General features: G+C 34.8%; 1 protein-coding gene across 2 annotated transcripts; it reads left to right on the plus strand.

Annotated features, from left to right (window-relative positions):
* Positions 1-260: 260 nt before the first annotated feature.
* On the plus strand, positions 261-26,785 carry LOC142985506 (uncharacterized). Of its 2 annotated transcripts, none has more exons than XM_076133721.1 (7): positions 261-590; positions 9,305-9,463; positions 11,686-11,786; positions 19,050-19,133; positions 20,064-20,191; positions 21,179-21,274; positions 24,471-26,785. In XM_076133721.1, the coding sequence occupies exons 2-7, from the start codon at positions 9,329-9,331 to the stop codon at positions 24,962-24,964; spliced, it is 1,038 nt and encodes a 345-aa protein (XP_075989836.1). In that variant the 5' UTR covers positions 261-590; positions 9,305-9,328; the 3' UTR covers positions 24,965-26,785. The 2 variants fall into 2 exon arrangements, with proteins under 2 accessions (XP_075989836.1, XP_075989845.1); XM_076133730.1 differs by having other exon boundaries at positions 11,701-11,786.
* Positions 26,786-27,702: the final 917 nt, after the last annotated feature.

The following is a 27,702-nucleotide window of genomic DNA, read 5'->3' on the forward strand; positions in this document are numbered from 1 at the left end:
ACATAATATTATGACAATGATAGCTGATAGCATGAAATTCTCATGTTCACGTTCAGGAACGTATAATAAAACGAATAAAGGTAAAAGGTACCTAGCCCTTTAAGGTTTTTAAATTAATTTATACTATAAAATAATTTCAGTGAAGAATAGAATGTATTTTAGCCAGATCAGATAAAGTCGCCTAAGCAAAATAATGTGTATAGTCGACTTACGTTACATAATCATTTTAATTAAAGTTTGACATCTGTCATTTACTCATTATTGGATCCTCGTTTGAATGGGATCGACGAGATTTTTGTTTACAAAAAAGTCGCAAGAAATATTATTAGAATTCATGCTCCTAGTGTAACAATACCAGGAAATAAAACTAAAACATGAGTTACTAGTGACAATACCGCGTGTGTGAGAAGTTATCAATGGTTTAAAAGTAGGCCTGTTTTATCAGAATCAAGTGAATTGTACTATTTACTTTCTAATTTATCAATAAAATGTGTGATAACGAGGTTGGTTTGTGATATCTGGAGGGCGGATGGTAAACAAATATATGGATGATAACGAACTGAAGAGTATCAAGTGGCTTGCATTCTAAGGTAAGTGTAATTTTACTAGAAATAGTAAAGTAAGATTTGTGTGTTGTATCGGGAGTGACCTCGGGCTGTGAATAGTTATAATTTTATTCATTATAAGTGCGTAAACTACTTGAAAGTGCTAAAATTAACATATTATGAGTTAATGAGCTTAAGTATTAAATATAGTGTAGGTAAAATTGCATTTGATTATTATAAAAAAACTAGCTTTGCTGGTACCACTTTGTTATTTCATATTATTTACATGACTATATAGGGCTTTAAATGAACATAATTACATAATTTGCCATTCTATAAAGTGGCACTTTGGTATACAGAAGTACAAAATAATAAAATCATTCATTATAAATTGACTAGGTACCTTCCTAATTAATAAATAGTAATCAACCCTTATCTGTCCCAATGCTCTGCAAGTATCTCATCCTAGAATGAGCAAGGGTATTCCTTAATTTTCTTCCACATTAATAAATAATAGTAATAAAAATATCATTGGACAACTCACATTGGACTCACACAACAGTCATTTGATTCCAAACTAAGCAGAGCTCATACTATGGTAACCAAATAACTGATAAACATACTTATATACTTCTAAATACATACTTATAAATATAAATTGACAGTATCTTGTGCATTGTTAAAATCATCATCAAAGGTTTGCAAAGTAGAAACTATGTAGACCTTTGAAAACTGCTAATATTTGACCTGATAAGAACAAATCAGTATTTGTAATATCATAACATTGAAAAACATTCCTTAATATTCTCATAGACTTAATATAATTAAATTTAATCTACTGCTGGCTGTTACAGTGACTAATCAAAAACAAACAACTAATCATGTTATCAGGGTTTATGTACAAGACTTATTTATACAATAACAATATTATGTTTCAATAGAAATAACACAATATAAAAAAATATATATTTATGTATCAGATCTTTATTCTTTGCAAATCTTTAAAGAAGAATTTTAAACTAAACTAGTTTGCAACTAACAAGGGTACGATCCATGATCAAGATTGGTCTTTAATCCTACTAATATTATAAATGCAAAATTTTGTGAGAATGTATGTATGTATGGATGTTTGTTACTCTTTCACCCAAATACTACAGAACTTTGAATGTAAAAATTCTACCTGAAATGCAAAGTATTGCCATTAAACTGTTTATAGTGACCTAATTATGTTATCTCAATATCTTTACAAACTGTTTTAAATCATTGCTTGTTGTGTAGTAAATAATGTGTCTCTGTCTAAGTACTGAGATGTAAGGTAAAATTAAATCAAATCAGTACATTGCGACTTTATTTGTTGTTTGTGTAAATGGAAGTTTCTGGTGTTGTCACTTAAAGCTAAAGTTCAATCGGGGACAAGTGTCCTGCGACACGTATCGCTAATAACATCGGGTGCAATGATACTATATTCCCTTCGCCAATGCCGTCAAAAATGTCGTTTATGTCACGGAGATAATGCCTTACTTGACGTGTTGCTGACACATATCGTAGGACATTTATCCCTTACTGTATACCAAGACATCCCCATATGCATTGCACCTGACTGGCTGAAAGCCGTCTACCATCCCCGTTACTTTTTTTTTTAAAGACACCTCCCACACCTAGAATTGCTCTTGTGTCGCGGGGACTTTTACAAACATACACACAAGGGACGCAAAGTACAACCAGACCCGAAACAATTATTTGTGGATCGCACAAATAATTTATTGTTCCGTGTGGGAATTGAACTCACGACCCCCTGACGCAATGGTAGCGGTGTGGTGACCTAAACCACTGCACTTCGGAGGCAGTCTTAAATAACTTAACTTTGCCTTGAACTTTGCTTTCCTACCTCGTAATACAAGCATATCGCCTGATTTACCTTCCTTAACCGTATTAACAATTTTTTAGCAGTCGTTAATATGAATAAAATTTCTAATGCGAACGGATATCTTTTAACTACTTTTATTCAAGTTTTTTTCGTTCTTCGCACAAAGATTATCGAGTAATCAGCATATAACTAACGACTAAATTCGGCCAACATTGATACGCTTACTTTGAGACATAACATAATTTTGTTTATTTTGGTTTACGTACTGATGCTTTGACCTTTGACTTGAAGATTTCTGCCTACTTGTTACTACCTAATGTACACAATGGAGAATGTTACTAGGTATGCCAAATCGCTTGAAATTTTGACTCAGTAAAGCCTGTACATGTACATGCAAACTAGTTTTTGTTTCAGTCAAAAATACCAAGTAGTTTTGATTTTACAAGCATTCAAAGTTTCAAAAAATATCGAGTCCCGCTAACAGCGTGACGTCATACTACACCATGCCGCGCGGGCCGCGTCCCGCTTAATATCAAGTCTCCAGCCGTAGATGTAATAGCTTATGCAGTATTTTGTTGTGTTTTCGTCTGCTTATTACATTTAAAGTGTAATAATAGTAAATATTATTAAAAAACACTATGTGAGCCAGACTTAGCGTAATGTACAATGACGTCACACCGACTCGCGCGGTTACAACTTGTTTTGCTTATAAATCGGAAACTAATTGACGTATCAAAGTAATTCTTTCACTAGTATTTTTTATTTTTAACAGAGAATATGGAGAGCTAATAATCCAAATTTGTTAACATTCTCCATTATAATATCTACTAGCAGACCCACGCAGTTCCGCTCACGCTTTCTTGTTTTTATTTAATACCGTGCATTTTCAATATTATTCATCTTTGACACCTTCTCTGGACTTCCACAAATAATTCAAGACCAAAATTAGCCAAATCGGTCCAGCCGTTCACGAGTTTTAGCGAGACTAACGAACAGCAATAAATTTTTATATAGGTAGGTATATAGATTTAGATTTAAATCTCCTCGGCCTTCAATTAATTACAATCGCGACATAGGTTTTAAATATTATCTATATTTAAAAGCATTATCTTTAAAAATCTAAATCGATCTCTTATGGAAACACTTTCGCTATATAATTAGATTGTAATCATGTCACCAGGCGGAAAGATATTGATCGTAATTGACTAGTTTTTTGGCGATTTTCCTTGACCTAAACTGCAGACGGAAAAACATAAGATTACCTAATTATTCAATTGATGAGTCGTTGTCGGCGTTAATAAGTTTTCTGGCGTTTTATCGATTAACCAATTCTTTCTGTATACCATATTGCTTTGACAAATAGAAAGACAATAATTACGGATTAAAATAGGGGACTAAAGGAGAATCCGTACTTATAATTATTAATTTAATATTATAAATGCGAAAGTAACTCCGTCTGTTACTTAGTCAAGCTTAAACTACTAAAACAATGTGCATGAAATTTGGTATGGAGATATTTTGATACCCGCGAAAGGCGATAGGCTACTTTTAACCCCGGAGAAATAACGCATTCCCATGGGAAAATTCAGGTGGCGGACCAAGTCGCGGGTAAAAGCTAGTTTTAAATAATTATATGAGATCTACATTGGACCCAAGTACCTAGATCTTATTATAAAATATTCCCGTATCGATGACATCATTATAGTGTTGTATTATCAAAATATTATTTGGTAGCGTACTATTATAAACACACATCAGCGCATGAGTCATCGCTCGCTGACAATGGAGGTTGTTGAAAAAGGGCCAATATTAACAATCAACTATATCATTAAAAAGTAAACTACATGCATCAATAGTGTTAAGATCTATGCGATCTATTTTACGAGGAAGATATATCTGCTTGAAAGATATATGCATTACGGCCAGTATCACAGGTTATTCTGATATCTTAACTCCTAGATAAGTGACAGTTATTGTTTGGAAGCTGTCGAAATTTCATGAAATAAGATCTAAGATCTGATCCTCATCCAGAGGTCGGGAAGGTCGTTCAACTCTTTGAAAACGATGAGTGATCCAAGAGACATTGTCTTGCCGAAGTTGTAACTCGAACGCAATATGCTATAAGTAGTTTCTATCGATGTCTAAATCAACCAGCACCGTTATGATACCAAATAACAGAAAACCTTAATAAATTAAACACTTCCCTTATTAGTTCCTTCCATTGTTATTAGTCGTTTGAAAATCTGTAGGTACGGCAGTTTTCGAAATTATGGCGGACAGAGCAAACGCGGCGGAGGACTTTGTTTTAAAAAACATATCTGATGATGATTGCAGTTTCAACACAATATTAAATTCATCAAAAATTATGGTTATTGGCGCTTTACTTGATATTTTAATATACTTAAGTATATTAGTTAAAGATTTAGAGACATGTCTAATGAGGGTGCCTAAGGCCACTAGTACGAACGATAATTTTATCAACAATCAACTAATACAATAGCAATACAGTTAAAACTATTACATCTTATCCAAAACAAAGTCATACATGTTCTAATCTAAGCCATCATACAATGCCTTAAATATTGTACGAAAAATAAATTCGTTCGGCCATGTTTTATACATTGGCGCCATTGTTTCATAATGTTTACAATAACACATTAGTGTAGGCACAGGCGCGTTCGGATAGTGCCTATTCGGAGTCTAGCCCTTGTACTGTAGGGTTACTTTGTTTGTGCGGTTTTAGTGATTATAGTGCCATCTGGATTTGTTACACTTAATTGCGGTAAGCGTGTAAGTTTATTTTTCTAATTAAATTTATAGGGCACTTGTAAGAAGGTATTTTTTTATTTAAATTTTTTACACCTCCCGCTCTAAGAATTGCTCTTGTGTCTCGGGGACTTGTACAAACATACAAACAACGGACTTAAAGACAACCAGACCCGGAACAATTATTTGCGGATCGCACAAATAATTGCTCCGTGTGGAAATCGAACCCCGACAGTCAAATAAAAAAAATGGTAAAAAACCCTTTAGTTATGTTTTCATGGGTCATTATTATAGACCGTGTCTTATGATAGTGTCATTGGCCTTCGTCCTTTCGACAATGCAGTTTATTCAAGAATGTATTGCACTCACGTTTTACGCATATAATACATAACTGAATTGGTTATCTAAAATTAGAAGTAACATAACGTGTTTCCATTCAACCATCCCATCGTTCTATTATTATGTAAAAGTTAATAATTGCTAATTAACTGTACTTACTTTCTTTTATAGTTATTATGAAGGCAATTAATCTATTTCTTACGACAAACGAATACTCTTATCTTTGATTTAATGTCTATTAGATTTAAACTTTAAAGCATAAAAATATACCTTCCTAATCAAATAGATCGAGGAATGTGAATTGTGTAGAACCATTTTGATTCTTTAAAAATATTGTGAGTCGCATTCTTTCAAATCGTAGTTTAGATTTGATAGTTTAGTTCGTAATCCATGTATTGTCATATCTGATGGTAATTTAGTCAATATAAGTGTAAGAACCTCTTTACCACACCATAAAACTGATATAACATTTCCGATTTGCAGTTGTTCAAAATCCGATATTTTGACCAGTTTTGTGACAAAACAATAAACTCGATGTTTCAGTAGATTTAATAACATTTAAGCATTTCGGCAGTATAAATATTGAGGTATTTAACTAAGGGATATGGTTTTACAGAGTTGAATGAATTTTACCAACAATTGTTGACATTTGAAGCCTTAGACAAGAAGGTCATATTAATTGCTTCTAAATGATATATAAGTCAAATTAATAAATTGTCTTAAAAATAGCAGACAATTTAATTTGAATGAATTTTCAAGTACCTATGTATAACGACAGTTTTTTTTCTATCATATCATAACTTATTTGAAGAAATAATTTTTATATATTTTTGACAGAAAATGTAGAAGTAATCAAAATTATATAAAACCATTATGCATTCTTATAATAACAAACTAAATACATAGTTAGTGCGCGATTTTTTATTCCCTGCTCCCTTTAAGCGTAAACGTCATTTCTTTGTTGGTCCATTATACTTGACATAGTGTATCAGACTCACCATATACGTATGCTATATACCAGACATAATGTAAAGCAGATAACACTATGTGCACAAAGTCACAGACTGTATGCACTGCGAAACACATAATTGTTTCAAATTATCACTGCATGTGCAATTTTGCAATGATTCATTACTTTTATACAAAACACTGACCGTTTTCAACATTTCATAGTTGCTATTTTTTGGGAGAAACCTAATCCTATTTTGTGTATATTCTGACTATGAAACTCAAAGCGAATTCTAGAAAAACTAACAAGTTCCTAGAATCATAATTTCTGGATTCCAGAAATCTGTCTGCGATTTAGACTGCAGGAATATTCCCCGTATAAAAATAATCCATGTTGTAAACTATGCATCAGTTAAATTTCATCAAATTCTAATTACCTTACCTAATAGTTTTTGCGTAAAAGAGTAACAATCCAAATGTTTGTATAGGTACATTTATAATAATTGAATATAAAAAAGTGAACTTTTTATTAAATTATCCGCTTGCTACCAGCTTGTTAGGTAAGTTAATTTTGCGGTTGATAGCCACAAAACAAGTAATATCTAGTTAAAACCGCCGGAGCTTTATCGTGGTTTTTAATTAGATAATTAGGCCGGTACCTAACTATTAACAATCACACACAACTGTAAATATACCAGATAATATTTGTTCAAGTCATCTTATAATCATATTATATCGCACTAACAATACAATAGTGTAACTCAAAATACATCGACACAACAACTAGTAGTAATAAAATGATCTCTTCTATTTCATTATTAGGTGCTCCCAACATACGGTATGATCAGAGACTAATAAATAACCTAGCTATATTCATTTAACTTAGTTGACGTTTAGTCTATATTGCTGATTGTTGGCAGCTCCTCGCATGATCAATTATTGTATCAACCACATTGTAAAACTTTTGGCGATTGAAAAGAGTGGCCGTGAGTTTCTCGCTAGCTCTTCTCATTAGGCTCTACCCCCTTTCCGAGCTAGTGGTAGATTCAGTAATTGTAACGACTATCATAAGTGTCAATATTTGACCTAAATGAACAAATGATTTGATTTTGATTTTGATTACTAAAACATAAAGAGCATTTTCTTTTGTACCCAAATCAGGGAGCAATAAACTATATACTCTTTGATTTTGATAAAAGTTATATTTTGAGTTTCAGCACTATTGTATTATTAGTGCGATACACTGTATTTCCTTACTTGATTAAAGAAAGAGAGCCTTTACCCACCGTCAGCTGCATAAGTCTGCAGGTCACTGATGTACTAAAATTAATTTTGTATACCACTGCCAGCCGCGAACTTTGCATTAAAGGCTCTCTACTCACTTGTTCGACTCAACCTTCCAAGTGGGAAAAAAGAAATATCGAGATAAAAAGTATCCTAAATGTGCATCTGGGTCACAAACTGCCCGTGTGCCAGAATCCATCAAAATTAGGTTATAAGTTTTTGCGAAAACTAGGAACAAACATACATCCTCATAATTTCTTCCGATTGTATTGTATCATACATTCATACTATTGGATTAAGTATTTCTATTGCTCTCTTTCCACCTAATGCTGTAATCTTTGAAATAACATATAAAGAATGTTCTATTCATGAATTCTTATTCGTTATTCAATGGAATAGTTTTGTGAATGGGTTCGTGTTGTGGTGAGAAAATTTTGTTCATTCAGATCAAAGACAACCTTAATGTTGTTAAACGTCGAAGTACCTAAACGTGTGATGATTCACGAAAAATTCTAAGATTATATAATGTAATCTAGAGGTGAGGAATTCAAGGGAAATCGCTACTTGCACACAAATTCGAAGTAGTGTTTCTCCAAATGTCGATTTTTATTTTGTCTTCAAGCTTGTTCCCCTCTTACTTTAAAGCAAGGTTAAGTTGAGTATATTGATACTATTGAGTTCAAATCACTTAGGCCTAGACTTTCATCTTGTCAGGACTATGTTTTGCCACTACAGACCATTTTGGAGGGTCAAATGAGAGGTTCAAATATTCGTTATTTAGTCACTTGTTTAATTCATACTAACTATAGTTTTCTTTATTCAGTTATTATAATCAGAGTCTTTGACCACGCGTTTACCACGTTTTGAGCACTTTCACTTTCGTGCGACGAATTTTTACGATGTATTACATTACTGGTTATTTAAGCAAGTGGAGTATAATATTACGAAATATATAAGAATGGGAATAATAGGTTACACGAGGAACTTTGAATATTCCAAATTATAACAGTAGATAAACAATTCAAATCATTTATTAGCTCAAAATATGGTATACATATTTACATAGGTTATACAAGAAGAGGCTATTATATCAAACCATTGCTGGCATTTTAGACACAGGTTGATTCTACAATATTACTGTTTTTTTTTGGTTTGGTTAAACCCACCAACAGAACTACGACTATTTCCTTCTATACACTTCATATTAAATGACCTTGTCGAGATAGGTTGAGTCAGAAGTCAGAACGAAAGTTCCATATACCAGGTGCTCGGCATTGTGAATCGAATATTTTAAAGCCAAGTGAGAATATTTGTGTATTGGGTGTAATGTTAATAAGAAAAATCTGTTTATTTTCTGTTCTATCTGTTGTTATATCGCCAACAGAAAATATCACCTGTGATTATATCAACTGTCTAACTATTACGGTTTATGAGATACAGCTTAGTGATAGACAGAAGTCCAAGTCTTAGAAATAGGGTTCCCGTTTTACCTTTTGGGTATATAACCCTAAAAAGGTCTTCAAATATTGTGTCTAAATGTTCCTTTTTCTTCCAGGAGTGAGCAGCGAGGGTCGTCAAGATGCACATGTGGATGTGGTTTGGTTACGACCTCGGCGAGTTCCTGTTCTCCGGCTTGGAGATCAACACTCGCTGGGCCTTCGCCCTCACTTGGATAGTGCTGTTCTTTGTTGCTCTACTTTTCGAAGGCTCTAAGGTAAAAGAAATTTTATTTTCTTACTAAATCACTACGTAGTATAATATATAATACAATGTCGCTTCTGGCGTCTGTCCCTATGTCTGTATTTATATATGCTTAAATGTTTAAAACTACGCAACGGATTTTGATGCGGTTTTTATTTATGAATAGGGTGTTTCAAAAGGTAGGTTTGTGTAAAAGTTTTTTAGGTAAATTAAGTGTTTAAACCGGGGTGGTCCGCTAATGACCTTATCGAGAGATATCGCGGTCGCGAATGTTTATCTCACTTTATAGACTTTATAACACAAAACTTTAAGATTATCTTAACCTGGAGGCTAGAGCTCAATAAAGTAAGTAAAATTTAATTTCCTTCTTACGTATTTCATTACCTATTTGGTGGATGGGTTGCAATTTTCTTCAAAATTGAACGAAATTGTTCCAATCTTGGCGGGGCTGCATTTTGTGGTCGCGTTCCTTTATACGTAATTGAGTTGTTCCTGTTTTTGTTCGGGCAACGTGACCTGCTGCATCGGGTTCACAAGGTTAAGTTTAATTGGATGAAATGTTTCTTTCATATTTGTTTTTTCTGATCGTCAAGTCTAGTTAAAGTTCTCACATTTTAAATGTTCAACTCAAAAGTAGCTAAGTTAAAGATGTCATCTTGACTAAATTGTATACTAACCTTTGCCCGCGATCCTGTCTGATGACTAAATATGTAGCCTATGTATTATTCTAGTACATAAGCTACAACACTGGCAATTTTCATCAATATCCGTTCAGTCATTTTGTCGTGATAGACTAACAAACTTTCGCATTTACTAGTAAGATAAAAAGAAAGACAACATTTGAACGGAATATAGGAAATAAACACATACCTATATCCTTTTCCTTATAGAAATAATTATTAATTAAGTTTTAGATCAGCACATTATAACAGGCTCGCACTAAGCGTATCTGTCGTGATGTAATATGTATGGGAAGAACACAGTCACAATGAGTACATTCACATCAGTTATCAAAACATATCGTACAAGATGCATCCATGTTCCACGTGCGGGGTAGCATTCAATTACAGTATTTTATCTTTCGGTCTTAGAAAAAGGTTGAAATGTGTAAATTATATCTTCTTATGTTCTGTTCAAACGGATGGCTAGATCTAGGATTCTCTAAGACAGACAGAAATTACTATTGAACTTGCAATTCAAGATCGCAAAGATAATTACTGGTAATGTTGCAATACATGAGAGTGTATTCCAACATTACCTGAAGCTATCTTTGTATCAAAATTTCATTGAAATTCGTTTAATAGTTTTTTGGTGAAAGAATAACAAACATACATACATCCACCGTAGAAACTTTTGCATCTTTAGTAGCAGTAGAATTTGCAAATCCGATCCGGCGATTCAAAGTCTTGGTCAGATTTGCGTATTGCGGACTCGCGACTCCATCAATGGAATTTCGCGTTCTTGCGTTTCCACGTGTATCAATCAGACGTCCTTCGAAGTCTTGTGTAATATTATTTAATAATTATGATGTAACTTAATTGATACGATTAGAAAATATGTCATTGTGTGCTCCAGTTGCACCGAGCACGTGTCATTGACTGATATTTAAACAATCACTTTAAATACTAATCTATTCATGTAATAAGCATAATAAAGCGGCATTGTCCAAAAGGATTTGTCATAGAAATACATCGTTCATGTGGCTATGTTAAACAATTACACATGTAAGGCCCTCCTCGAGAAAGAATCTCTTTCCACTTAGAACTTTAAGACTTGTCCACCCTGCTCGCCTAGTACGGTTTGGGATATTCCACTTATTTCTTCAAGCATTGTTTAAAGAACCCTAAGGTGGCTTTTTTTAATGTTTTCCTTTACCTTTTCAGCAAATGATAATAATTTTCAATACATACATGACATTGAAAATTTATCTATGTACATTTTGAACCCTTGACCACTTGAGTGGGTAGCGAATGATTTGATACACACTTTGATCCAAATGGATTGTAATTAACTTAAGGAAGTAACTATTAACAACAACTAAGACCTGCTTCTGGTTAAGTTTTTAGGACCTACGATAGACCTAGACCAAATTTGAAAGTCACGTGCAGGTAGTTTTCTAAAATGGGAAATAATCTTTTCTACTGTTACTACTTTAGAAAATGCAAATCTTTATTACAAATACCCTTGCATCGGTTATACTTCTTGCCGAAGCATTGGCTTCGCAATTAATGATAGTATGTGTTTCTGCAGGTCTACCTGGCCAAGGTGCAGCGGGCTGCTCACAAGAAACTCTACCCTTACAGGTCGGACGAGAGGAGGAATCTGCTATGTGATCGGTAAGTTATATTGTGAAACTATATTAGCAGTAGATTTTGTCTATTGCCATTTTAAAACGCCTTCTAATACAGATATACCACTTTTTTTAGCCATTGTTATACACTTTTTTTTACTCGTGGTTGCTGGGCAAGTGTCTCCTCTCGAAAGTGGAAAGCGTTAGGCCTTTAGTCCACCAGGCTAACTGCGGGCAGGGTACTTTTCATGCCCTTAAGAAATCGGTAAAACAATTTTGAGGCATGCAAGTGTTAATTACGATATTACATCGTTAAAGCGAGTGATATGACATTGATACATATCTTCGAAAAGACATTGGAGACACTGTATTATGATGTATAATTTCTACACTCTTGTGTTGTTGGTCGAAAGGTTTAGGCTTTGAGTGCACCATTTTAAATCTGAAACATATTATTATAAGGCTTCTTCACTATGTTTTATTTTCTTTATTTTTATATCAAGTGATATAATTTTGATTAAGACTCCCACATAATATAAAAAAAGACAGGAAGTGCCTAGAATTTAGCACTCTCTTGCCTAAGACTGAGTTGAACGGTTATTAGGTATATACCTCTCTCGTAATAATAAAATGTAGTACCTACATGTAAATGGTGTACCACTTTTCTGCTATTATATATTGTACACCATAAAATGGATGTACGTGACTACATGTCCTTTGCTGAAAAACCTTGCTGTAAGACAAAAGATCAGATAATATTATATTAGTTATTAGTTCACACACTGTTAGCTGTTATTTATTACTTAATATATTCCTGTCGAACTGAATTGCGAATACGGTATAGAATTGTACTCGAAACATATTCGAACTAACGTGCAATATTTAAAGTACTTGGTCCCCAATGTAATCGCTGTATATTATCATCACGCTAATGGTTATATATAGTATCACTTTTGTATATCGTAATTTTTCAATAGTGGTTACCCTTAGTTGTCTTACTAATCGACGTCGCGTAAGCTCTGATTAGTTTTAGTGTTTTGTCAATTTCAATCAATTTTGAAACTGTAAACGAGTACCGAAACTGTACGTAAGTGAAAACTGTATAACTTATCAGACCTTCACCACTTTTCTTAGTACGATAGCTATAAAGAATAGAATTCTCTTGAGGGCTTATGCACAGTATATGTTAGAATTACGTGTTGCATTTTACAAGCGCAAGCACCACAATGACATAAGTAGGCTATTTCAATTACGAATGTAACAAACCCCAGTATGTTTATTTACATTCTTTATCCAGGTCCATTGGCTCCGTTCAGTGGCTGCTGGAATGTTCTCAATAAGTCCAGCCTACTATGACAATAGGCTTTGAATTAGAACAACTGAACAACGGCTAAGATCACAATAGTGTTGTCCGCCATTGTTTCAATGTGAAAAACTATATTAAATCCACATTGTTGTCGGTAACATTGAACTAGATTCTTGCCTGCATGTTTATATGTGTGACAGTAGTATGTATATGACAGTAGTGACAGTTTGTAGGTAAAAGTGATATGATAATATATGTATCGCAAAAATGTGTGCAACCACTGATATTTTTATCGAAATGGCATGAGAACAAAGTATTCCATATCTTATGGTTTGGTATTGAATACGAGGCTCTCAGTTTCAACTTTGAATATTGATAGAACTGAGTTTGTCTGATGCAATAGAGTTGTATTTTCCTACTGAATGATTTAATACTATTTTATTATTATCTGAAAGTTAAACAAACTTCAGGATAAACATAGATACTCACCGTGACTGAAACCACTCAAAATAATCAACTAGACAAATTCTTCCAGGCTTATCCCGATCTAAGAACGTTTATCAAAGTAGAATTGAAAAGGCAGCATTCTATTTATATTTTTGACACGAATCCTGTAGGTGGGTTTCTAATTTTACATCTAAGAGCAGAAATTTTGCACTGCTCTTAAAAAGAAGCTAGTTTTTAAGCCCTATGGTCTTTTTTCGCAATATTTTGACATTTTTGGCTGAACAGCTGTCGTCGGAGGGTGTTTTGGCACACGGCACTGTAGTGTCGTGCGCAAAGATCTGCACGCGTCACTCAACGTAGCAGCTGTAGATCAACAAAGTTTCAACTATTTACCGTCTTGTTAAGTTGAAATAACGAATAACGTGGCGACAATCATGCTTTCTTTAAAATTAAGTGTTATGGTGTACATAATTTCAGTTGCTATTATAGTTTTCTCGGAGTAGAACTGTACTGCGTAAAGTTCAGAAATGTTATTCGTGTTTCAGTCAATGACAAGCTTTTTGATCTGTATCCAACTTTTGGGAACGTTCGTGTTTTGTTTTACTGCTATAACCTAGTGTTTGTCTGATGCAATTCTGCCATGACTGCAATTGTTACTTAAATTGTCCGTATTTATGCAGACTGTATCCACACGACATTTCAATGTTTACTTTTGAGCACAATACTGTCTGGAATAAAGCGGTCTAAACCCTTTTACAAAAAGAACGACACGATTTTCGCCTCAGAAATAGGTTTTGCAAAAAGCAGAACGAACTGCAACTGCTCTTTGTCTGATATCTCCAAACTACACATTTGGTGTGTAGTTTCTTTTTGCATAAATACGGACAATTAAGCTTCCCTTTGCATAAAGGCTAGTGCAACGACTTCAGACTAGAAGCAATCAATCCCCATAATCAATCAAGTCTTCTAGAAACTGTGCTTTCACTCTCATTCAATCTTTTCCTTGTACATTTTCTCTTCAGTGCCACACTGAACGCTAACATCCATTTTCCAACTTAGCGCAGTTTCTCATCTATACTAATCTATATTAATATTATAAAGCTGAAGAGTTTGTTTGTTTGTTTGAACGCGCTAATCTCAGGAACTACGGGTCCGATTTGAAAAATTATTTCAGTGTTAGATAGCCCATTTATCAAGGAACGCTGTATGCTATATATCATCACGCTACGACCAATAGGAGCAGAGTATGAGTAAAAAGTGTTACAAAAACGGGGAAAATTGTGACCCATTCTCTCTTATGTGACGCAAGCGAAGTTGCGCGGGTCGGCTAGTTTAACATATCTTAAGTTAAACCACAAGCTAAACAGCCCTACTTATAATTATTGGTCTATGAACGTACAACGATTAACATAGTTGTGGTGAAAGGAATCGGTGTCAATGTCTCGGCAACACTCGCCGACGTTGCCGGCAAGCAGGCAACAGTTGCCAATTTGTACCTAACTACCGCTTATGTATTGTGTTACGTTCTTATCTGTGCAGTAATTAGTCACCTTGAAAAGTTCACGATAGGTCGACTGTTTATATAAGGAAGTTGGTGCAAATTGGTGCAATTTTTAAGCACACTAATAACTTTTATATTACTCAATACAGATACTTTATTTTCTATTATATTTGGTACGCTTTCGTGGCCTAAACGGTCAACCAATTTTTAAGCAATTAAGATGTTTTTTTTATTATCTCTTTATGTGTCCCATTTCTAGGCAAAAGATCCCCTCTTTCCTGCCAAATCTGTTTGTAAGCATGGAGTTAGATAATAATATGAGCTTAGTTGTAATTTCAAAATTTATTATTAAGTCGATGTAATTTACTTTGCACACGAACGAAGCATAAGCATCTTTCAACAATTCAAGTCTATTCAATAATTTAGTATGTAATAATTAATTCTTGATAGTCACCCATACTGCATCCAATTCATTACTGTAGGCCAATTAACTACAGTCATAGTATATAGCCTATAAATCAAAGATCGGTGTCAGATCAGATGCAGTACTTAATTATTATGTATGTACATTGTACATAGTAATACCGATAAAACATAATTTGTATTACATTGTATTCGCCTTTTACTAACGGACGTGAACCATGTGGAGTTTGTTCCAATTATCCTCCCACACAGTCTATGGGTCTCAACGAGGTAATTGTTTTATATTGGTAACTGCTAATTGGGAAATTGTAGAACACGTGGGCATAAAATTAAGGACATTCTTTGAACCTATTATGTTCAATTTGTTCGTATGTATTGAATATGTATGGATGTGAGTGAGGCAAGGGAAGTTTGTAAGGATTGCACCAGGTAGCATTCTTTGGTCTCTGCCTCCTCCTGTGGGAAAAAGGTGTATTATTATGTGTGCATCTTAAGAATGTAAATAGGCTTTCGTAAATCTAAATCTAAGCATCTTAGGTCAGATTATACGTATAATATTATTTTCGTGCAAACGCTAGATTCAATTATCGTTAACGTTTTCGAACTATCACGACTTGTACACAAATCATTATACAAGCGGGTCATAGAGGCTTAAAAATTTAAAGGTTTATCGACGAAATCTATTTATGGAAATCATTTTCGCGATGTATCTAATTTGTCGAAATTTCGGGAAATAAATATTTGTCAATTAGAGTTGTCACGAGAACAAGAGATAATATTCAGAAAGATTGTGAAAAGTGCTTGTTGATATTAACTTTCTTTCAGTGAATTGGGAGACTTATATAACTTGACCTATAATGCCTATTTTCATGAATAGTACCGTTAAGGGTCAGCGCAGCGGAGAGGATTTTTTTAACGCACTTGAAAATCAACTTTAAATTAATTAAAATAAAGTAATTTTGCTTGAACATAATTGCTTGAACCTGACAAAAAATGCTCGCGCGTCCTCGAGGATGCGCGGGTGCCCCCGCGCATACTCGAGGACGCGCGAGCATCGTACGAAAAATTCCAATGTTGTTACTGAGTTTAAAGAGAGAGAACGTCATTTTTATTCTTCTTCACTCAAAAGAGCAATTATAATCATGGCCCAGTCTACCATCGTTGACGAATTTTCACGAAAACTGGCCTGTTTAATGAAGAATGGTAACCTAGAAAGTTTTCCTCGCGCAGGCTCGATCAGTCGCGAGCATGTTCGAGCATCCGCGAGCCGTAAAGAAAATGCTCGAGACCGCGCGAGGATTATTCCGGTCTGTCTGCGCTGGGCCTTAGACGATCCTAAACCGACATACGTACTTAATTCTAAGACTACATAATCAAATCGTTTTTGTAATATCCGCAATATTTGTTCAAGACTTTACAATAGACATTTTACACCTTATTCTTATTGTATTAAGAGTTTATTTACAAGAAATGTTAAACAAGGATGTGATAATTGCGATATTGAGCGTGAAATAATATAGTCGGTTATGCGTAACTATCGGATGTAAGATAATCGTTTTACATTGTAATAAAAGATAGTGTAGTTACCTATTTGTTTTTTTTTAGCCGCTTACAGCCAGACACTGACTAAATATATATTATCTATACTAGTATTATAAAGCTGAAGAGTTTGTTTGTTTGTTTGAACGCGCTAATCTCAGGAGTTACTGGTGCTACTTGGTTTTTTTTTTACTGTTGGATAGGCTATTTAGCGAGGAAGGCTTTAGGCTATATAACAGCACGCTACGACCATTAGGAGCGAAGTAGCACGAAAAATGTTTCTAAAACGGAGAAATTTATTACCCATCTCGCTTATGTGCATGCGAAGTTACGCGGGTCAGCTAGTAATAGATAAACGATTAATTGAATTAAACTTTAGGTTGGCCGTTTAGTAGTTTATGAGGGTCTCCGTATTTCGATGAATGGTCTCGATCTGTGTCATTTAAAAAGACGGCTTTCAGGTAGTTTGAACAGTTTTGACACTAGGACGACCATTATCCATAACAAATAAATATTTGTCTACGTATTCGGCCTTTTAGTAAATTTAGTTCGCAGAAAACAGGCTTCTTTAAAAGCCCAGATCCAGTTTTCTGCTTATTTCTTTTAAAAGCAAATCGTAATTTTACATTGTCCCATACAAAAATGTTTTAGAAGTTTGACTGCATTTTTTGCTCGTTTTAGGTCGATTTTATGATGGTATGAATTGTATTTTATAATGGTACATACTTACAAGATAATATTTTATTAGTATTATGATACGATTTCATCGAAAATACAATGGTTATTGTAAAACTAGATTATTTGTTTTATGGTATGATTAAATACTACAAATAAACTATTAATCTTTGTATTCATTGTATCTTTATACCATCATGTTATGTATTATTATATTGTACCTATGATATAAAGTTAATCTATCCATACTCAATATTATTAATGCGAAAGTAACTCTGTCTGTCTGTTACTCAATCACGCCTAAACTACTGAACCAATTTGCATCAAATTTGGTATGGAGATGTTATGAATGAATGAATGAAAATTAATGAAAAACTCTTTATTGTACATAAAGGAAACACGAACAAACTTAAAATAAACTTAAAATAAAAGTACAATTGGCGGCCTTATCGCACAGTGGCAATCTCTTCCAGGCAACCATTGGATGGAGAGATATAAAAGCAGTTGAATGAAGGAGGGCAGTACAATTGAGTGTAGATAGTGAATATATAAATATTGACATATACGTATATAAAAGAGTAATATAAACATACATATATATATAAATGATACACAAATAATATATTTAAAATACATACTTAATAAATACATAAAATAAATAATTAATTTTGTAGCGAAAGGTAGTGTTAAGGCCGTAAGTGTTAAGTAGGAAGGACATAGGCTACTTTTTACCCCGGGAAAATGACGCATAATGGGAAAATTAAGATGGCGGACGAAGTTGCGGGTAAAAGCTAGTTTCTTATATTCTAAAAACAAAAGTCTCGCGATCGTCTAACTAACTGTTAACTTTCTATTGCGAACACTCAAAAATTATCTAGATTTTAAAATTGTTATGTGTTGATAACATTATGCAAACAACTGCACTTATTTCCAAAAAGAAAACCACTTTTTGTTAACATTATTCCGGGACTTGTAGAACCCGTTTTGTCACGTTCGTCGAAATCAGCAAAGGCCAATAAGGTTGTTAAAATGCATGACATGACACAAATGGAAACTCCATTTTAAAATATTTTCGTTCTAATCATTACGAATATAAGGTAAAAAATTACCGTGAAAATTTTAGATGTCGAAGAAAATTGCGATTAGATTTAGATAATTAGCTTCATTAGCTTGGCAAAAGACTTATTGTAATTTGTTTTTGTTCTAGTGTTCCTATTATAAGAATGGCAAACATCTTGAATCATCTAATAAATATGTTGAATGAATATGTTTAATGTTACCAAAATTCCTATGAAACCCACTTTCTTTGTTCCATCTTTGCTATATTACAATCGAAAGACGTTTTCTATATAAGACATGGCTCTAACATCCCACTATGTGTTTTAAAGATGTTGTTTACATTAAAAAATGGTTTGCAGGGAGCAGGGCAGTATCATGGAGCCGACGACGAGTCGCAATGCGAGTAGCGGTCAAGTTAGCCGGTGGGCTTCGCTTAGAGTACGGTGAGTTGCAGTGGCGTAGCGTGCATTGGCGGGGCCCCGTATAAAAAAATGTTTGGGGGCCCTTATATTGTTTGGGGGTAAAGATTTTTCACAAACAAAAAATATTATTAAATAATAATAAAAAATATAATAATAATTATTAGTTCTTTTTCCTTACACACTTTTGGGGGCCCCCGTGGCCCGGGGGCCCCGTATAATTGATACGGCATATACGGCGGTAGCTACGCCCCTGGTGAGTTGGATAGCCCATTATCTCGACTGATTAAATTTCATGATTGGGACGTTTTAAAAAAGAAACAAAGACAAACCCACAGTAGTCGCTAGAATAAGTTATTACCTAGGATTTCGATTGTCTATAAGCCATTTTTTAAGCCTAATAAAAATAGCGTGGTTATGTTTAAAAGACCTTGAAAACGACTTTTTCGCTAGACGTTAAGTTTTAAAAGAATACTTGGTCTTACCACTGATTAGTTAAACTGCCTCTGTGGCGCGGTCGGTAGTATATGTGACTGCGGTGCGAGAGGTCTCGGGTTCGAATCCTGGGTCGGGCCAAAAAGTCTTTTCTGAGATTTTCTGTTAAGAATTTCCTAGAGATTGCCCGGAGTTAGGAAGGGTCGAAGACTTCCGTGCCTCGGAGAGCACGTAAAGCCGTCGGTCCTGCGCCTGACCTCTCACTGGTCGTGTCGGTTATCCGTCCCACCAAACTATGAGAGTGATGGAATAGAGAGTGTACTTGTGTATTGTGCACACACTTGGACACTATAAACAAAGTCCTGCACAGATGGCCAGGTTCAATGAAACTGACCGCCGTAGCCGTATATCGGCTAGGAGGACATAAAAAAAAACATAAAATAAAGTTATACCCTATTTTAACTTAATAATTCTAACTTGCTCATTTTTATAATCATATTTTTTTGTGTTCATGTGCAGTGCGTTGGTGAACACGCATCAGTCCATGGTGTTCCTGGTGCACAACGTGGTGGGCTACCTGCTGATGTTGGCCGTCATGGTGTACAATGTACATCTGCTGCTCGCCGTCGTGTTCGGCATGATGTTAGGTTAGTATACCAACCACTGCGACCCTTTGAGGCGCTCAGAGCCAGTTGTGCTCACCGGCCGGTAAACGATCTGTGAGTTAAGCAACCGTCGGCGCGGTCATTCTATACATGGGGGACCGCATTGTGGTATTTGAACTGAGCGTCTCCGTGCTTCGGAGGGCACGTAAAAGTCGGTCTCGGTTGTTCTCAATTGAGATAACACTCGTGTCAAAGGCCTCTCATGCGGCTTGAACAACTTTGACTACGTATGGTAGAATTTTTCGGGTAGATTTCATGATAAAGACGTCACATCGTAGAATTTTCCGGGTAGATTTTATGCAGAGATCGTCGAATGGTAGAATTTTCCTGGTCGATTTGATGACGAAGGCGTCACATGGTAGAATTTTCCGGGTAGATTTGATGAAGAGGTCGTCGAATGGTAGAATTTTCCTGGCAGATTTATTGAAGAGGACGTCACATGGTAGAATTTTCCTGGCAGATTTGATGACGATGACGTCAAATGGTAGAATTTTACTGGTAGATTTCATGATGAAGACGTCACGTAGGACGTCAAATGGTAGAATTTTACTGGTAGATTTCATGATGAAGACGTCACGTAGGACGTCAAATGGTAGAATTTTCCAGGTGTATTTTATGAAGAGGACGTCATATGGTAGAATTTTCCGGGTAGATTTTATGTAGATGTCGTCGAATGGTAGAATTTTCCTGGCAGATTTGATGACGATGACGTCAAATGGTAGAATTTTCCTGGTAGATTTCATGATAAAGACGTCACATGGTAGACTCTTCTTGGTAGATTTTTCTAAATCACCCCTAAGGGTATAAAATGGTGGGTGAAAGTTTGTATAAATCTTCTTAGATTTTCTACTGAAACAGACCTAGATTCACAAATAGAATACTTTTTTCTACTAGAAATCTTTTCACGCCCACGCCGCCGCGCCGTCGCGTTAGTAATTAATAAATAAATTTATTATATTTGATTTCCAGGTTACTTCCTATTCGGCACTAAGTTGACACGCCTACAGATGCAGTGCTTCAGCACGAAGAGAGTCGTTATCTGCACGCCTGAGTGTGATGACACAGGTAAGTCCCCCATAGTATATAAGTACCTTAGTATAAGCAACCATCTTGAACACAAGGTGTTTTAGCATACTAAACGTAGACTAAGTACAGAAGGCTCTCGATTGACTGTTCTACCAATAAAGCAACCGAAGCTTGATAGCCCGGGCCGTCACATCTAGGAATTCTAAATACACAACAAATAAAAAGTTATTATTATATTATTATTATTCTTTCCTATCGGGCTTAAAAATAGTTCATTATGATGGAGCGAAATTATTTGAGTTATTTGACGGTAGCTATATTTTACGTTTATATAGACAGCGAATGTTAGGCGTTTGATAGAGGACTTTTCACTTGTGAGATACTTACTTAATGATATGCCTATTATTTGAACCAGCAGCATTTTCTATCAAAATATGTAGAGTTAGAACTAAATAATACTACTTCAATGAAGTTAGGATTGGAAACAAAACATCGTTCCCAAACGCCTCGCTGTCTAAAGAACTCTTCAACATTTTCTTTTGCCATCAAGTTTTCCTTCACATTAATTGCGTTTAAATTAAATGTGATATTAGATAATAATGTAGATTTTTACGATACTAATCAGTATAGTGCGAACTGATAAGCCTATTGAAGTGTGTAAGTTATCTTCTAATCAACTTCATTCATCGCGATAATTATCGGTATAGTAGGCGCCGCGCCGTTTAACACTATACGTGTGAAGATAGCAACAAGCCACCACGTAGAAAGTGTAATATGAATACAAGAGACGTGTGTAAGAGAAGTGCGCGTACCTTTCCGTCACTCACACCCCATGCCTGCGTCTTTTGTATTTATAAACGGTTTGTTACTATATTCAGACACATGTAAATGATGTGTGCTTCAAATTCTTTTATTTCTTAGCTTGAGGAGTGTGAAAAATCTATTTTTAGGATTTATTTTGATGAATTTAGTTTAGAGAATAGTTCACTATTATAAAATTCGTTCGTACCTAAAAAATATTTGTCAAAACGTGTTCTAAAAGATCACGTTTTTGAACAAATTTGTTTAATCAAATATAATTTACGGTAATTGTAAATAAGGAAAGATAATGTTTTCGCAGGTGAAAAAATATTGTTTTCTTAAATGAAGAATATCAATTATTTTAAGAAAGTATTAACTTGCTCTTTTGGTGGAAACAGATGTTTCCCCTTGGTCCAGAATAATGACGTACATTTGACATTGGAAGTAAATAATATTTTGATAAAAATGAAAGAAAGGTGTCTCAGTTTATACTATATTTAGTTACAAATAGGTTAGTATAGTTGGGTCTTTAGGAAATGAATGGTAGTTTCTATAATAACTAACCGTGGAAAGCATCTGTCATAAAAGCTTTGTTTACCAATAGCTTATTGAAACCGCCAATAACATCAATGTGGATGTGTCAACACATCCACCAAATCTCAGCAATTAATATCTGTCCAACTTTAGTTAGCATCTTTCTATAATGTAACTAACATTCCCAACCTAACCCTTCCTTTCCCAAGACCGTTGCAACAGAGAGAAATGCAGCTGGGAGGAGTGCGAAGGCAAACTATGCAAGCAAATGGACGCAGTAGAATTACAGCAGCGAGAGACCCGGCTATCACCAGACCCTTACAAGTTCGAACACGCGGCACAAATGCCCCCATACGAAGCGAATTCTGAAGGCACCCAGTACGACAGCAGGAGGCCTAACATGTTGACAAAACCGAACTCTTACGAGCATAGACGAATGGCCCCGAACACGCCGCAGCTGCATCAGTTAGATGCGTGCGTTGATCATCGCCATCAAAACTATCGGCCCAGGAGATATTAATGTAATTTGTTGACTATTGTTGTCGCTAGATGTCGTTTTAGAGGTTTTTTTTGCTTTACATTTGTAGGCGTTGAAATTCAACAGCTTTTTTATTCTCTCTGTTGTTTAATGTGTCATCCTATCCTAATCCTATTTTATTTGATCCTTCATGTGATATTTTTTGTTCGTTCATTTAGTTTTGTATTTTTAGATTTGAGATTTTTTGTAATTCACGCAAATTGTTTAGTTCTCTAGATGTCACTAGTTAGTAGGCAGTATTTTCTATTATATGTAGTACCTAGTTAAGTTAAAGATATATTTTTATAGCACGACACAATTCACTCGTAATTATCTTATTGAGTCGCACAAATGCATAAAGTATGCGCTAGCGCTGGATACATAGAAGTATTTAATCTATTAGGAATTAAAGGCTAAGAATATATGTAGGTATTAACGAATAACGAAAGTAAGTAAGGCGAAAGTGAATTAATAGATCATTTCAGTTGGTAATTGAGTTTACTAGAAAATAATAGTATGGTAAAGTCACCGTTCCAATTACATTTAACTTTTAAATTAGCAGATTAGGCATGCAGTACATTTGCACACTGTTTGTAAAGCATAGTGCTTTGAAGGTAGACTAATATGTTTTGCATTTATTTTGAATAGAGTAAAATGTATCGGAAAATTATTATATTATATCGGAAAATGTTTCATCAGCGTTTAATATCAACACGTCCTCTAGGCAGTAATCTTGATATAAAATGAGGAGATGACAAAGAAGTCATTTCAATATTTTTTTTGTTATCAAATTTCCCAAATACAACGTTATTTTAGTTACAGATACCATTGCCTCTATACGTAAACTCACTGTCACTACACTATGATATTAATTAATAGTAATTACGTTAATTAGTATATCAATGGAGCACACCTGCATAAATATTTATGATACTTATTTTATTATTTGATGTGAAATTGTTTGGCATTCCTTTAGCCACGGGTTGGTACAATTACAATAGAACATTGTGAGGTAATAATAGTGTTATTGTAGTTGTTTGTAGTATAGTTAGAACACGTGGATATGCCTGTTATGTCACTACTTCACTAGTAGTTAGAATGCCCTAGTTTATTTGCACGCTCTTGGGGTATAGAAATAGTTTTTTTTTTTAAATGTGTCCTGCATTGTCTTAATACTAATTTATTTGAGATGCTAATTGAGTAACTAGTCGTAGTCTATTGTTAAGTCGAATTATATTATGGTCTTATGGATAGATAGATTAATTTCTGAATTGATGTATTGTAAAAAGCGAAACTATCTTAATTTATACACAAACAATACCAGTAAATGGGAACTCTAAATCCAATCTTCACATCAATTAACCAATTTCTTTTTTTCTACAGCGGAGAACACAACGCCGCCGCTCCTCGACTCGTCCATGAGTTCAGAGTCAGACTTCTTCATCTGTCAGACACGCACGTGCATCCAGCCCTCGCACTACTTCCCCGCCACGTCACAAGATGGCAGCAGCGAACAAAACGCTACCTGCTTCTACGGAGCTAAAAAATGTCCTTCAAAAGTGGCCCGAGTGAAGAAAATGCAAGCTTCCACATCACACTGCCACCACGAGAGTGAGAAAGAGGACAGTCCTAGCGTAGAAGATGTCCAACTACTCCGCACTGAGCGTCAAGGGTGCTGCAAGAAGAAGCAGGAGCCTCCTCCCGAAGAGAAGTGTTGTAAAAAGAGTGAAACTACAGTAGTGGTCCATGAGGCAAGTACCAGTTGCTGTAAGGAGGAGGAACAGAAACGCGTGGAGAGTCGGGAGCGCAGTCCTCAGATAACTTGCTGTCATAACGTCACGACGCCCAGCGACTCACAGGAACAGATTATAAAGTGATAGAGGCTTTAGTTTAGACGTTGTGTTGGGAGGGTGTCTGCAAGTCTGAGGCCTGAAACTGCGTGAAGCGGACGCCCGCGACAGGCTCCCGTTCCACGAAGATATAATACATATGTGCACGCGGACGGTTTCCGTGGGACCACAACATTGCCCGTCGCGGGGATATTATTACGCAGTGTTATTAGTTCAAGGCACCGCCGGTACCCGTGCGCGGGTTCGGGTCCCCGCGCGGGCGTCCGCGACGGAGCGATTTTGTACGGGACTTCGCGGGCGTCTGCTTAAAGCATTTTCCGACTTTATTGTGCCATTTTGACGATATTTTATGGTAAAAATGGTAAATGTATGACTTGGTTTTGTCACATTGGGTGTGTTGAGATTTTGTTTGTAGTTTTTCTGATGTTTTAGTGTAATTGTTAGGTGCTAATTGAGGCTAAAAGCGAGTATTGGAATGTAATTGAATGGTAAAGTTCGCTTATACTGTAGTCTATATTATGAACTTTGGGGCGACAAATGGATGTAAAAGTCTTCCATTTCAGAAGTCGTTTCATACCCAGTGAATAATATGAAATATGAAGTGATGTTTTTTTAATGAAATGGCGATGATGTAGAGTTTATTTTGGGAAACTACAAACAATGTCTAAAAACCTCGCTTAATAAGATTCTGTGATAAATTCTTCCTATTCTTGATATCTTGTAGTGACAATAAAATTGTAAATCATCCACAACGCAACGTCATTACTTATAAAAACGGTCGCTAAATGACAAATAAAACGTAGTATTTTTTTATTTGTACATAAAATAAATATTTTAGATATAGCTTTATAGTTTTCATATCATTAATTGTAAAAGACTTATTATTATTTGATCAAATTTGTATTTAGTTGGGAGCGAATTTTTTGGTCTTGTCACACTATCACAATGGAATTGTAGTGTTGCAAGCTGTTGCATGGTATAAATATTTAATGTGCAATAATAATGTGTGAATAGTTTTCGACCATTTTAAATTATTTTACTGAATTTAAAGACTTTCCACCATCGGATTAAAAACTTAGATGACTTGTTTAATATTTCTTCCTATTTCTATTTATGTGCAAGATAACCTATCTGGTGCTTTTTCGTAGGTGGTGAAGTCTCGTTGTTAATTTAACAGTCGAATGTATGTCCGAATTAACGACTGATTTGTAAAAGTTAAACTATTATTGTGATATGTTTTAAGTTGCATGAAGTAAACGCTGTGTTCAATAAATGTATGTGTATATAAAATGTATAGGACAGCCATACTTTACCTGAGATATTGTGAAGATTTGAACAAAAATTATTGTATTTGACTTCTTAACAAATATTCATAAAGTGACATATATTATGAATATTTTATGAATCTGCAGAGCCTCCAGTTTTATTAATCACCATATTTCTTGATTGATACAGGTAAATTGGTAAGGGTTGCTACATACGTATTTGGTTTCATAAATATAATATAAAAATGGGGTTAATAAATATAATGTTATTTCTGTTTCCTAAATAAATAATGTAACCCACTAATGTCTCACTGCTGGGCAAAGATTTCCTCCCGGAATGAGGCCGGGGTTAGGCTTTGAGTCCACCATGCTGGCCAAGAGCGGTATTTCCTAAATGTTATGTAAAGTATGGCTGATATAGACTGTACCGTATTTGTTATTTATACGTAATTATGTTTAGATTATATTACAAGTGCCTCCTGTTAGTCTTGAGTTGCGAAGTGCCAAATTTTAGCAATAATGTCACCGTCGGGCACCGCGTAGTGTTACTGTTGGAATAATATAGAAATATTTTGGTTTACAATTGTTTTATTTCGAATAACTCGCTATCCTTTTTATTATAACTCCTGAAGCAATGCTAATGCTATGAAAGGAAAAAAATAATGGGCGCTTGCGTAGAAAAGTCAGTATTATTGTCGCCTATAAGACTTTTATAAAAAAAAAAAAAAAAAAAGTTAGGTACCTTCAGCGCATATAACTTTTCAAAGGCCAAACAGTGTTGTCGGTTACAAATAGCAGAAACCAAGGGCTAAATAAATGTTTGGTATAAATAAAACAAGGGAATTTTATAATACTTTTTATTTATCATCATTAATATAATAATAGAACATTAAATGAATGATATTAAAATAATGCCTTACTCTATCTTACATCTAAGTATTTGTTACAACATAATCACAATACGATGCGGCGGGCGCGGCGGCTAGCTGTCCCGAGATTCTATCATATTTCTCTTATTTATATCATAATTATAGTATAAAACTTACGACCATTTACGAGTACATATATATATCAAAACATTGCAACACCGACATTTATCTATTGCCACCCATAAAAAATATTTTCTGTGTTACCATATTATTATACTAATTTTAAGTGCTGGCAATTAAGACACTAGAGTGCGTAAGTAAATAATTATTTTAACTTATATGTATTCGCAGATGTTCATATTTTGTTAAGGGTATTCACTGGTGGGTTATTCTAAGCTTATAAAACATGATACTTATAAATTATTATATAGGCAATTAGTACGATAGTGTAGATACATCTTAAAATTAAGTGGTTGTTAAGTGGAAGAAGGCTCTCTCCTGGCGTTTTATGGAAGTCAGTATTTTTGGTAAGTTTGCATAAATTAACTTAAGCAGTAGATGAAAGACATTATTTATTCTGTTTCAAACTATCGCGGCTTATACACGCCATACTAAGATGCACAATGGGTCT

This window comes from Anticarsia gemmatalis, chromosome 2 (genome assembly GCF_050436995.1).
Source record: "Anticarsia gemmatalis isolate Benzon Research Colony breed Stoneville strain chromosome 2, ilAntGemm2 primary, whole genome shotgun sequence".
NCBI lineage: Eukaryota > Metazoa > Arthropoda > Insecta > Lepidoptera > Erebidae > Anticarsia > Anticarsia gemmatalis.